Genomic DNA, 14,690 nt, shown 5'->3' with positions numbered 1-14,690 from the left:
AAAAAATATTCAGAAACCAAAATGCTTTGATGATATCAAAGCATTTGTGTGGCACCACTTTACAACAATGTCATCTCAGCACTTTACAGACACATCAATACCAGTTCATTTATAATAAATAGCCCAGTAAAGGAAAACCAACAGATTGCTTTGAATCTTGACTTGGATCCAATCCCCGTCCTGAGCTGCACAAAGGAAAGAGAAAAACTCCCTTTTAACAGGAAGAAACAACCTCTGGCAGAACCTGGCTCAAGGAGTACAGTCCTCTACCTGGACTGGTTGGGGTGGAGAGGGCAGGAAAGAGAGACCAATATGCACTGCAACTTCTATCTCGGAAGACATGCAGAAAGATGAGAAATATGATAATGCCAATACTGTCATATGTTTCTACATGGTAGGATAAGGAGCAGAGAGATGAAAGGAAGCGCTCAGTGCATCATGGGACATCCCTCAGTAGTCTATGACTATGGCAGTGTAACTAAGGGAAGGGCTAGACCTAACCTAACTATAAGGTTTATCTCAAAGGAAGGTCTTAAGCCTGATCTTACAGGTGGAGAGGGTGCTTGCCTCCCAAACCAAACTGGGATCTGGTTCCATAAGAGAGGAGCCTGACAGTCGAAAGCTCTTCCTCCCATTGTACTTGTAGAGACTCTGGAACCACAAATAAACCTGCAGTCTGAGAGCGAAGTGCATTTGGAATATATGGAACTATGAGAGCTTTGTTATGCAATGAAGCTCGGTCATGGAGAGCTCAATGAATTTTAAACTCTATCCTTGATTCAATGGGGAGTCAACTGAGAGACAATAAAACTGGAGAAATCTGATTTCTGCCACTAGTTCTCATCAGAACCCTCGCTGGAGACTTTTCAGGACATATTTGGGACAGGCCATAAATAAGAATTCCCAATAATCCAATCTTGAAGTAACCAAAGCTCGGACCAATGGGGCTAGTAGAAATGGGTTGGAGGTGATGGAAAGGCAAAAGCAAGTCAGTAAAAGCAGACAGTAGAAGGCTGGAAAACTACTGAAATTCAGAAGGTAGTCAGGATTCGATATAAACAAAGTGACAGCAAGGCTTCGTCCTAGTATAATGACATGAGGGATATTTTCTTGGTACATTTTGAGTCCATTAGTGTGGTTTAAACACCACAGCTGGCCATGTCCATCTCTTTATGACTACAGTGTACCATCTTCTGATGCTTCAACATGAACAATGAACAATGAGTTCACTGTACTCCAATGGCCTCCACAGTCACCAGATCTCAGTCCAACACAGCCGCTTTAGGATGTGGTGGAAAGGGAGATTCTCATCATCGATGTGTGATCCCACCATGTCAAACTTACTACTAAAAGGATGGACCAAATTAAGTAACTGGTGAAAAAGAGGATAACTGGGATTTTCTTGTCATATCTTGGGCTACAGTTATTCTTGTGAACTTCACTGTGTGGTTGTTCTATTGTAGCGTCTTTCTACATAAATGGTCCCAGACCTGTAAATTTTCTTTGGTTGCAACTTTGCTGATGGGATTAAACCATATGGCAGTGGTTTCAGTCATATAAAAAAGTCAACACCCAGATATGACCAGGTTTTCTTTTCTCTCCCGAGTTTTAACACACTTCACAGAGGAGCCTTTGTTACTTCCTATAGCATTAATTAATATGCAAGAGAAATAGGAGTCAAAATACTTTCTTTTCATAATTTAATTGCTTACTTTAGTCAATTTGTCATTGTGTTCTTGGGCAAAAAAAATCACCCTTCTTGCCTCCAGGGTTAGCATGTGTGTGAATGATAGGTGGTGGTCAGAGGCCATTGACGAGCATTGGCGACCTTGTTTCTGTCAGTCTGCCCCAAGGCAGCTATGTTGCTACACATGTAGCTCACCATCATCTTGAAGGAATATAGATCAAATGGATATCATGTAAAGTGCTTTGGGTGCCCTGAAAAGGCTACACAAATACATAAATATAATCCCTTTTTTTTTTTTCCTTTTTTTCTTTTTTTAATGGCTTTTACTCTGTTGGTCAAACATATCATTGGACTGTTTGAAGCAGAAAGATTGCTTCCATATTTGGGATTGTATCATTGTAGGATACCATTTATAAGCAGGAATAAAAGGTTATATTACTTTATATATTGTAAAGCAAATAAAAATATAGACTGAAAACAAAATCATGTCAGAAGGAGCTCTTTTGATAACAATTTTAATCAACATTTACAGTCTGGGACATTTCCTTGGTTATGTTTAGCAGATATTCAGTTGAGCATTTGTTAACATAAATATTGGCGATAAAACAGTATCAATCAGCAAACTAACCAGCAAAATCAAGGAGGATTAACTCATACTTCAACACTAACAGCATAAAACCAGAAAAGCCAAAGAGGATCCTGGCTTCACGGGATCTGACATATTTTTAATAATCATGAATCGAAGCTGTTGTTTTTAAAGGCAGACATCAATGAAAAAAGAATTCTGTGCAAACAAAATGAAATATAACATCTTCAGATTAATAAGTATTAGAACAGAAGCTTATTTTACATTGAAGAATATCAGCTGATCTAAATTGAATGACAAAGAAGCTTAAGTACAAGTATAGCTACACACGAGCAAAGACCAGTTTGCTTCATGTGCATTTCATTTAGCGTAAAGCATCTCTTTTCTTTTGGCTGACATGGAGCTGAGAGAAAACACTGCATCAGTGAGAAAAGAGGGAAGAAAAGGGAAAACCTTAAAGAAGAACATGTCAACAGCAGAGACGAGCAGATATCTGTGTTTCGGCTTTGCAGACACGAGCGCATGCAGCATTGCCTTGATGACCGGGTCTGCGCTCTTGAATCCGGACCTGCATGCTGATGTGAAGTATTCACTGGCGATTTCAATGTACTGTCTGTTGAAGATCAGCTTTCGCTCGTCGTCCAGTTTATCCCAGATATCCAAACCAGTTTTCATGTTCAGTATGTTGGTAGCACCAGCAAAATTACCCGGCTGGATAATGCTCACCTAAAGAGATGGGTCAAATGTTAAATTAGTTTTATTAATAAAATTAATTTGTGTTAATAGTCTTCTAATTTTGAAAAGTGTTTTTTTTTTTTTGCTATTTAAAGACACACTTAAGCTATTTTACATTTCAATTTTTCATATTCAATTAAAATGAAAGGTGGTTGAGCTGTTAAGCTAGTTAGCAACATGCTAGCATGAAGATTGCACATAGAGGCAGTCGTGGGTCCTGATGTATCTAAACTAAACAAAATGCTCTGTTTTTACTATTCTAATTGCCATTCTTTCAGAACCACTGTTGGGCTAATATTAACTATGAAGTCTTAATTATCAGATTGACCTTTAACTTAGTTTATTAGCTCATTTAGCATGTCATGGTGAAGAGGCTAACATAATGCAGTCTCTTGCTTAAATCCATTTTGGAGGGTAAAGAAACAAAATGTGTTTTGTTTTAAATGAAATGATTCTTTAACAACTTATCAGAATCTGCATAAGCTAAAATTTCCTCTTGGGGATGAATAAAGTTATCTATCTATCTATCTATCTATCTATCTATCTATCTATCTATCTATCTATCTATCTATCTATCTATCTATCTATCTATCTATCTATCTATCTATCTATCTATCAGCCTCTTGATACATTCATTTAAAACAGATGTGTTATAGCAGTTAAACTTCTAAAACCTGCAGGACAGGTCCCAGAGGTCTAGTTAATATTTTTTTGGTTGGATTTTTTTGTGGGTTTTTTTTTGTTTGTTTGTTTTTTTTTTTTAGGAATACTGTACCTTCACACCAAAACTAGCCATTTCTACCCTTAAACAGTCTGCAAACGCTTCCAATCCTCTCTTTGAGACACTGTACGCTCCCATGTTGAGGCAGTGAAAGAAGGCAAAGATGCTTGAAACATAAACCATCCGGCCTGCAACATAAATAATTCCTTTTATCTGTTGCTGTACAGCACTGTAAGGATATAAGAAATGCTGCTGAATATTTTACTTACCTTTGGTGGCACGAACCAGAGACAAGAAAGCGATGGAGGTCCTAATGCATCCAAATAAGTTGACATCCACCATGTGGTGAAAATCTTCAATAGTACTCCATTCGATTTCAGCCCAGCCTGAGATCCCAGCATTGTTCACAACTGCCCACAGACCTGATGAGGTAAAACGTAACCGTGATCAATCTTTCCTTTCTGAACAATAACTAATACTAGAATATAATGGGCAATGTCTTAACCAGAAACTGTTTTTTATTGACAGGAAGAAAAAATAAAGTCAGAAATGTGCAGATTTATTAAAGCCACAATAGATAAATGTGGTTGGTGATGGTGGGGGGTAACAGAGAGATGACTCAGAAAAAATTATGACATATTAATACCCATTTAATTAGAGTGGTACAATTAAAACTCAAAAATATGGCAAATGCTGAGCCATAAATATTTGTATTTCTTTTTACTTTGAGTGAACTCAGATTACATTAAAACTTATATGTCAGAAAAAGGTTTACATTATTCCATTTTTTTTAAAAAAATTGGATCAATTTTTAAAGTTTTTATTTTTTTGTAAATTAATTTACTTTTTTGTTGGTGGAGTGTTTATTTTTTGTTTCATTGGAGAGATAATGGAAAAAAATAACTATTATGTTTTAAATAGAGGACATAATTTGGTCTTTTTCAATCAATATAATATTTTTTTGAACATTTCTGTATTCAAAGTTAAATATGAGACACAAACAATATCTACAATTAGATTTTCTATTATTTAAATTTGATAACATTTTTTTTTTTTTTTTAATTTAAATTAAATTAAATTTTGGACAGTCAAGAGTCTTCATCCAAATGACATGTTCTCCTGCTGAACCTCTTACCTTTCTCCGGTAGGTTCTTAAGGACAGTCTTCTTTGCCTGCTCCACGTCTTCATCACTGGTCACGTCCAGTTGGAGGATTTTCAGATTACTGGAGCACTGTTTAGCCAGATTTTGGGCTCCAGCTCTCTCTGGAAACAAACACCCAGCAAAGACCACAAATCCCCTCTGGTCTAAACAGCGAGCCAGCTGGTGTCCGAAGCCGCTGTCGCAGCCTGTTATCAGCACGGCGTAGCCACAGCCATCCTGCTCTTGGCTATGCTGGAAGAAAGACACCAGCTTGACTAAGACATACAGCAGGACAGCAGAGATGGGGCTGATGATTTGAGCAAAGAAGAAAAAGGAATTCATTGCTGCAGACTTGTTGGAAACCACTCTGTGCTGAGTGCCTGCTTGCACCATCTCCGGCAATATTATACGCAATCCCTGATTTCATGCAATTTGTTCCGTTTTCATGTGATGTAAAAGAAACCTCTGTTGTATAAGATGAGCTGTGTTGTTTCCTGAAATGCTAAATTATACAGCTCATGCAGAGCAGATAAACAACTCACAGAAAGTTAAGGCTAGAATTTACAGAAAATGTGAAAAGCTGATGCTACACTGGTATAACATCATGGGACATGTAGACTTTTAAGGATAAATATATGTTTTTATACATAATCAACAGCATGTTGTTTAATAAATTATACATGAGATTGTCAAATCAAGTTTACTTTTAAAGGTTTTAGTGTATTTTAGGTATTTTTTCAACATACATGTCATGCCAGGTGCAGCTCAGGTGAAGTTAAGTTGCAGACAAAATAGCTTTCATTTCAAATCACTACACAGTTTATTTCTTAATCAGGCGTATAGGAATACAACTTCAATCACCAGCTACTTTATTTGCTTAGACATGGTGCATTATCCAGCTGGAAGATGCTACACTGTGGTCATAAAAGATGGACATGGTCAGCAACAATATCAAGGTAGGCTTTGGGATGTAAACCATAGTCCATTGGTAGGGGATCACTGTTTCCATGTAGGAGATCAACTTGGTAGGGTTGGGAAATACACATTCTTTTGCATTTCCACTGCCAAAAACTGGGATGGGTGCCAGAATATCCCTGCATCTGAGCTGTCTTACTTTTTTTTGGCCTTTCTGATGGTCTCACGATCAAACTGGGCTGGAGCTTGACTCACTGCAAGCAAATGATTGGTTGAAAGCATCATTACTTCCTGTATGACTCAGCAATAAGAACAAAGTGGGAACAGAGCCATGTTTTTACATACTGTGGATTTTTAGTTGTTTAAAGTTTCATTGGACAGTTCTCATTTTCAGACCATTTTCTGTAAACCCAGTGAGTGAAAATCCCAGTAGATCTGCAGTTTTGAAAAATTTCATATACTCAGACCAACAAACATCAGACTCTTAAAGGTCCCATATCATGCTAAATTAGTTTCCTAGAGGTTTTCTAACAGTTATGAATATGAGGTCCAAAAATGAGAACAATCTGTTACCTCTCTTACTTGCTCCACTTTTGAGCAAATGTGCTCAAATGATAGGATGCTGCCATTGACGTGCTGCCTGGCTAACTGAGCCATACTGCTAAAATCACCAAGCAGATGGCAACAAAAGCTGCATCCTGCCCTCCTCAGAGGGGCGTGGACAGACACTGCTTATGAATATTTAAAGGTCCAGACACAGAAACAATCCGTTCTTAGCAGAGCTCACTAGAACGATGTTGTGAATGAATGAAATGAAGGAATCAGGCTGAATTTGAACACTTTCAAAACAATGTTGTTGGATCTCAGACACATATGTGCAATTGTTAAAAAAAGTATAATACCATCCATCCATCCATCCATCCATCTTCTGCCGCTTATCCGGGGTCGGGTCGCGGGGGCAGCAGCCTAAGCAGGGAAGCCCAGACTTCCCTCTCCCCAGCCACATTTGCCAACTCTGCGGGGGGGATCCCAAGGCGTTCCCAGGCCAGCCGAGAGATGTAATCCCTCCAGCGTGTCCTGGGTCTTCCCCGGGGTCTCCTCCCCGAGGGACGTGCCTGGAACACCTCACCAGGGAGGCGTCCAGGAGGCATCCTGACCAGATGCCCGAGCCACCTCAACTGGTTCCTCTCGATGCGAAGGAGCAGCGGCTCTACTCTGAGCCCCTCCCGGATGACCGAGCTCCTCACCCTATCTCTAAGGGAGAGCCCGGCCACCCTGCGGAGGAAACTCATTTCAGCCGCCTGTATACGAGATCTCGTTCTTTCGGTCACGACCCACAGCTCATGACCATAGGTGAGGGTAGGAACGTAGATCGACTGATAAATCGAGAGCTTCGCCTTCTGGCTCAGCTCCTTCTTCACCACGACAGACCGGCGCAGAGCCCGCATTACTGCAGACGCCGCACCGATCCGTCTGTCGATCTCACGCTCCATCCTTCCCTCACTCGTGAACAAGACCCCGAGATATTTAAACTCCTCCACTTGAGGCAGGACCTCACTCCCGACCCGGAGAGGGCAATCCACCCTATTCCGGCTGAGGACCATGGTCTCAGATTTTGAGGTGCTGATTCTCATCCCAGCCGCTTCACACTCGGCCGCGAATCGCTCAAGCGAGAGCTGGAGATCACGACCAGATGAAGCCAACAGGACCACGTCAACCGCAAAAAGCAGGGACCCAATCCTGAGGCCACCAAGTCGGATCCCCTCAACCCCTCGGCTGCGCCTAGAAATTCTGTCCATATAAGTTATGAACAGAATCGGTGATAAAGGGCAGCCTTGGCGGAGTCCAACCCTCACCGGAAACGAATCCGACTTACTACCGGCAATGCGGACCAAGCTCTGACACCTGTCGTACAGGGACCAGACAGCTCGTACAAGGGGTCCGGTACCCCATACTCCCGGAGTACCCCCCACAGGAGCCCCCGGGGGACACGGTCGAATGCCTTCTCCAGGTCCACAAAGCACATGTAGACTGGTTGGGCAAACTCCCATGCCCCCTCCAGGACCCCAGAGAGGGTATAGAGCTGGTCCACTGTTCCGCGACCAGGACGAAAACCACACTGCTCCTCCTCAATCCGGGATTCGACTATCCGGCGGACCCTCCTCTCCAGGACCCCTGAATAGACCTTACCAGGGAGGCTGAGGAGTGTGATTTCCCTGTAATTGGAACACACCCTCCGGTCCCCCTTCTTAAAAAGGGGGACCACCACCCCAGTCTGCCAATCCAGCGGTACTGCCCCCGATGTCCACGCGATGCTGCAGAGGCGTGTCAGCCAGGACAGCCCCACAGCATCCAGAGCCTTAAGGAACTCCGGGCGGATCTCATCCACCCCCGGGGCCTTGCCGCCAAGGAGCTTTTTGACCACCTCAGCGACTTCAGCCCCAGAGATAGGAGAGTCCACCCCTGAGTCCATCAGCTCTGCTCCCTCATGGGAAGCCGTGTTGGTAGGATTGAGGAGGTCTTCGAAGTATTCCCTCCACCGACCCACAACGTCCCGAGTTGAGGTCAGCAGCTCCCCATCTCCACTGTACACAGTATTGACGGAGCACTGCTTCCCCCCCCTGAGCCGCCGGATGGTGGACCAGAATCTCCTCGAAGCCGTCCGGAAGTCTTTCTCCATGGCCTCGCCGAACTCCTCCCATGCCCGAGTTTTTGCCTCGGCAACGGCCGAAGCCGCATGCCGCTTAGCCCGTCGGTACCCATCAGCTGCCTCCAGAGTCCCACAGGCCAAGAAGGCCCGATAGGACTCCTTCTTCAGCTTGACAGCATCCCTCACTGCTGGTGTCCACCAACGAGTCCTGGGATTACCGCCACGACAGGCACCAACGACCTTGCAGCCACAGCTCCGGCCGGCCGCCTCAGCAATAGAGGCACGGAACACAGCCCATTCGGACTCAATGTCCCCCGCCTCACCCGGGACATGTTCGAAGCTCTGCTGAAGGTGGGAGTTGAAGCTCGCTCTGACAGGGGACTCAGCCAGACGTTCCCAGCAGACCCTCACAACACGTTTGGGCCTGCCAGCTCTGACCGGCTTCCTCCCCCACCATCTGAGCCAACTCACCACCAGGTGGTGATCAGTTGACAGCTCCGCCCCCCTCTTCACCCGAGTGTCCAAGGCATGTGGCCGCAGGTCCGACGATACGACTACAAAGTCGATCATTGAACTGCGGCCCAGGGAATCCTGATGCCAGGTGTACATATGGGCACTCTTATGCTGGAACATGGTGTTCGTTATAGACAATCCATGACGAGCACAGAAGTCCAATAACAAAACACCATTTGGGTTCAGAGGGGGGGGACCATGCCTCCCAATCACTCCCCTCCAGGTCTCACTGTCATTGCCCACGTGAGCATTGAGCAAGTATAATACAGGACCTTTAAATCCCATTTCTTTCTCATTCTGGTGCTCAGTTTGAACTTCAACAAGTCATCTTCACCACGTCTACATGTCTAAATGAACTGCAATGTTATTGGCTGATTATATATTCACATAATTAATCAATAAACAGGTGGGGCTGATGAAGCTGTTGATAAGTGCATTATAAAAAACATTCTACATGTGGCTTTTGTTCTAAATAAATGATCTTAAGTGGCTGAAATTCTTGACAATTTCATACTTTTCAGTATACAACACATCCATAGATAAGTCAGTCAACACAATGTGTTCACTCTTTATATTTTTCCCAACTCCAAGCTACATCGCTGTCTCTAAAAGCCTCCTTTATTACAAGCAGTTAAGTTGTTTTGTTGTCAAACTATAGCCACTAGATTTATAGATTTCCATTGCAGCGTCTTAAGACGCTTTGTTAAAAACTTTCTAGGAAAATTCAAGGCTTGACTTTGACGGGAAGTTTTAATGTCTGTTCTACAGATCTGTGCTTAACTTGTAAACTCAGCAAGACAAGAACCATTTAACTACTAATAATAACCTGAAGCTGGTTCATTGCTCTGCTGTCAACTCAGATTTAGGTCTAACTATCTAACATTAAAATGTTTTCTAAATACTCTCTAGACATGGTTGGAAAAAGAAAAAAAATTCTGGACACATTTTACAAAGATTATTTAAAAAAAAAAAAAAAAAAAATCTTTTCTCCTCATTTGAACTTATGTTTGCTAAAAGTGCTGCACGGAGTGAAGAAAATATCAGAACAAAGATGCACTTCTTGTAAAGTGGCTATGGTTTAATCTAAATTTAATCTTAATCTAAATTTAATCTTAATCTTTTCTGGAGGCATCATTCAAGCAAACAGCAAGATTAAAAAAAAAAACCTCCCACCATCCCAAAAAGCACACCCAGCTCCTAATTCCTAAAAGTTTAAGTCATTGATGCTTCTTTTAATAAAGGACCTATTATGAAACGTTAGAGTCAAACAGTTTAAGAGAGAAAAACTCCGTTTCTGATGACATTTTTTAGAAGAAAATGTGAAATTTTCTTAAATACTTGAAAGAAAAAAAAAAAATCCTAGAAATCTTTGATTTCTACAACAGACAAAATACAACAAATTTTATGTGTTTTATTGATGCTTCAATGACTTTTGACAACGTAAATCATAAAAACTTATTTTCTAAGGTATGTAAGAAAAGGTGTCCAGGAATGCGACAATTCTGGCCTATGGGGATGTTCAAGAGTTTGTTTTTCAAAGGAAATTGTTAATCTGCAGGATTTATTGTGTCAGAGTGAGACAAGGCTTCATTTTGTCTCCCTTTATTTGATGTGTAGATGGTCCATGTACACATCAAATCATCCATATAATATGGATGGAACAAAGCAAGACTTTTCATTCACACAAAAATAATCAAGAGTTTTCCAGGATTTTCTGTTTTCTTGGGCTTGATGTGTAGAAACTTGTCAGAAGCGGCAGAAAGTTCAAGATATCACAGGTTTTTCTTCAATTCAAAGCTTATATTTTCCTTGGCTAATGAATCAGGATTAATGCCACAGCATAACTTTCTAAATTAATTTAGGCCACGAATTCACAACAGAACCAATACACTGAGAATATTTAGCATTTCCCTTTCATAACATTTACAATTTTAGTGTGTTTGACCACCACCATGTCTGCCAGAAGCACATGATCCTACAAAACTTTGCTTATTTGGCTTTTATACTCTGAATCTTTTCATGATATTCTCCTCTCTATATGTTCCTAAATCCGGACATTTGTTGTCTTGGAAGAGCATCACCATGGGCAGTGTTATGCATGACTTTATGTTAATTTTTCTGTGAGTGTTGAGGTGTCTAACTGTGTGAGAAAAAATCAGAACGGAGATGCACTTTTTGTAAAGTCGTTATGGCCAAATCTAAATTTTAATACTGGATGCGTCATTCAGGCAAAAACAGCAAAAACAGATAAATTCCCACCATCCCAACAAGCACAACCAGCTGCTATTTCCCAAAACTTGATGTCATTGCCTTTTTTTTTTTTTCTAAGAAAAAACTATTATGAAGGATTTGAGTGAATCAGTTTAAGAGGAAAAATCATGTTTCTGATGACATTTTCGGAGAAAATATGACAATTTCTAAAAGGCACCCCCTCAAATAAACTTACTTAGTGAATTTCTTGGAAACTTTATTAAAAAAATACAACTCGAAATAAATTATTTCTCCATATTTATGAAACAATTTTCTTGTATTGGAACATGAAGAACTTTAAAGGTACATTGAACAACACATTGTATATATATATATATACATACATACATACATACATACATACATACATACATACATACATATATATATATATATATATATACATACATACATACATATACATACACACATACACACATACATTCATACATACATATATATATATATATATATATACACATATATATATGTGTATATATATATGTGTACCATAAAGTAAAAGTCCTGTCCGGCAGCTGTTCCAACCAGTCACTTAACCAGCTAAATTTAGTTAGCTCAGCCCAGGTGCAAGGTAGATAACCCTGTTTGTAAAAACACCTGTTCTAATTGCACAGGTAGATCCAAAAACATGGCAGGACTTTTACTTTATGGCACCTGGATTTTACCCCTCTGGAAACACCTCCAGCTCTACTGCCACGTTCAGACTCAGAAGAGAAACTGCAACACGATGGCGTAACCCCACTTTCGAGTGCGAGGGCATATTCCATTGGTGTTGACTGTACTGGCTTTACCATACTCAGACACCATGCGAGTGTAAACCCAGCTGTATTTGGAGCCCACAGCAGAGACGCTGTACCTGAACTTACACAGACGCTACTTCAGACCAAACGCGTTTTGAGCATCAAGAGTGGCAGGTTTCCATGTGAAGTCTATGTGGAGGCGCGGCAAGGGGGCGTCGAGCTTTCTCGCGTTTTGAGCGTTGGCATTCCGCGTGTAACGTGCGTCAATAGCCAGAGGTGGGCAAAGCTGAACTTTTGCCGCTTGGCGTCAACCAATCAGAGTGATCAGCTCGCAGCTCCTGGATGGATTCCTGTGGTGAACCCAGACATGGGGCTGAGATGCCATTTACTCCGTGCAATATTTAGGATAACCATTCCTTGCTAAAAAGGGGGGTGGCGGCTCTCTGCTGAGTGCGGCTCTTGTTGCATTAACAGTGACTATCACTGCCCTATGACAACGTTCTCTAGCGTTATTTATTAAAAACCATGCCATCGCTCTACTGAATCAGATTGACCGGAAGAAAAGCTCCGCCTTTCCTCGTCAGGAGCGTTTTGGCCGTCGGACACAAAAGTGGCAGTTTAGTGACCAGCGTCGAGCCTTCAGCGTAAAACGGGTTTGGTCTGAACACACCGTTAAGTTCAGCCTAATTCAGCATCCATCTTGCATCCTACCTCCAGCCAGTAGTGGTTTTATCTTGGCTTTTTTTTAAATTTTTTTATCTCTTTCGCTGTCTGTTCCTCTCTTCATCCAATAAGTCATCTTGTATTTCTTTGCTAAATCAGCCACTGCACTCATTGAAAATGGCTGATGAGTTCATATATGTTTGCTAGCATGTGACATCATGCGTGCAGCGAAACTCGTTTGCGACGTCACGTGGCGACCTGGAAGTGCGGTTTCTCAGGCTCGGATTGCTGCTGGGCAACATCGGCTCCTAAAACATACATATAGAGGTCACTGTGTCTTCAAACAAGCTGGAAACGCAGAGTTTAAGGTTGGAAAGTTGCGTAAGGCAACTTTAGCTGTCAATGGTCCTTTAATGTTCTGCTTTTACGCCACACTTTCAGGGACAGTACTATCTTAAAAACACTAAACCAAACAACAACCTTCCTCATGTCTTCCATTTGGTTTGGTAATAAAATGCTAAAGGTGAGCATTGTTACGAAATGAACTTTTTAGATTCTGACTCATTTTCCATGAAGTTAAATCTGCAACAGTTTCGTAACGCTCACTTATTCCTGCCCCAAGAAAATGAAAAAATACTAAGAAATATCTGACTTGCTTATCTCTCAGCGAGGCTATGACACAGATACCCCTTCTGCACAAATTATTTTTAGGAATACAAAGAAGTGTTTATTTCTGAGGTCTTCCTTTTACTCTACAAAAAAAAAAAAAAAAAAAAAAAAAAAAAAAAATTAAATAACCTCTATCCTCATGCAGAATGAAACAATGAAAAACAAACAAAAATTGTCCTGTAGTGAACTGAGAATATGAAAATAATTACTGAATCATATAGACTGTAACTGAAAATGTTTATGAGCACAAACCCAGACGTTTCCTGTTAATTAACACTGGGCAATAAAAATCCCACAGTCAATGCAAATACACACAGGCAATGCTAACATAACAAAACATCTTTTATATGTATACCGGGTCTTTCCTCCATGATTTCACATCACTAACAGACTGAAATGACACCAAACACACAACTGCGATGAAGATTCAGGACAGCTCAAAGACACAAACCAGCACAGAAATGGGGTTCGGATTCTAACAAAACATCACAGCAGTTTGTAAAGTCACTACCTGCAGTTTTCACTGAGCCGGAGGATCCATATGGATGTGTTTGGGGAGGGAAAATTGGAGGACCAAGCAGTCCAGCATACATATGTGAGAGCTGCAGATAGTGTGACTACAAATGATTGTGTTAACAATTTTGCCAATTATTTTATGTTTTAATTTTCATTTAACCCTAGAACACTAATATAGCATGAGGTGCTAATCAAAATGAATGTAGCATGGGTGAAAATCCCCGGACCTCAGTGTTCTGGGGTTAAACAAGTAGTTGAAGGAGAACCAGTTCTCCCATCATGACCTTTTAGACCATCAAAGAAAATGCAAGATCTGGTGCAAACCCAGCACCTCTCATTGTCTCACAGACGTCATCTCCATGTTGAAGCATGGTGGTGGCAGCATCATACTGTGGGGAGGCTTTTCTGTCTGCAAGGAAAACTGGAGAGATTTAAGGGATTGAGAGTGGTTATTCTTACAAACCATGCTGGCTTCTCCTTTAAAAGGTCCCATATTATATATTTTTTCAAAAATTTCATTCAGGATCAAGATGTCCATTGCTATATTTAGAGAATATAGCAATATTATCTGTCTACTGATATTACCGGCCGATATCTGCAAATAAAATGCAATATAGGAAATTATTGGTATCCAGTATTAAAACAGATCATTTCCATATTATTGGTGTAAATGGACCAAGTAAAAAAAAAAAAAAAGGAAATTATTGGCTTTTTACTTTTTTAATGACAACTTTTATACTACATGCACATACTATATATCAAACTCTTCAGCTTTGTCTCAATTAAGGACAAAAATATAAGCAATGTCAGTATAGTTTTCCAGATAATTTACTTTGTTTGGTGCAACTCGGTCCAAAAATATCAGTTTTGGTTGATGGTTAA

General features: G+C 40.9%; 1 protein-coding gene across 1 annotated transcript; it reads right to left on the bottom strand.

The window, feature by feature from the left end:
• Window positions 1-2,633: 2,633 nt before the first annotated feature.
• On the bottom strand, window positions 2,634-5,213 carry LOC306773919 (D-beta-hydroxybutyrate dehydrogenase, mitochondrial; the record flags this gene model as incomplete). Its single annotated transcript, XM_079263863.1, has 4 exons — window positions 2,634-2,999; window positions 3,784-3,917; window positions 3,999-4,151; window positions 4,865-5,213. The coding sequence occupies 4 exons, from the start codon at window positions 5,211-5,213 to the stop codon at window positions 2,634-2,636; spliced, it is 1,002 nt and encodes a 333-aa protein (XP_079119989.1).
• Between the last annotated feature and the right edge of the window lie 9,477 nt (window positions 5,214-14,690).

The sequence above is a fragment of the Telmatherina bonti genome, assembly GCF_933228915.1.
Source record: "Telmatherina bonti genome assembly, chromosome: 24".
NCBI classification, from domain to species: Eukaryota; Metazoa; Chordata; class Actinopteri; order Atheriniformes; family Telmatherinidae; genus Telmatherina; species Telmatherina bonti.
The sequence above is the reverse complement of the archived record's forward strand: the minus strand, read 5'-3'. Positions and strand labels throughout refer to the sequence as shown.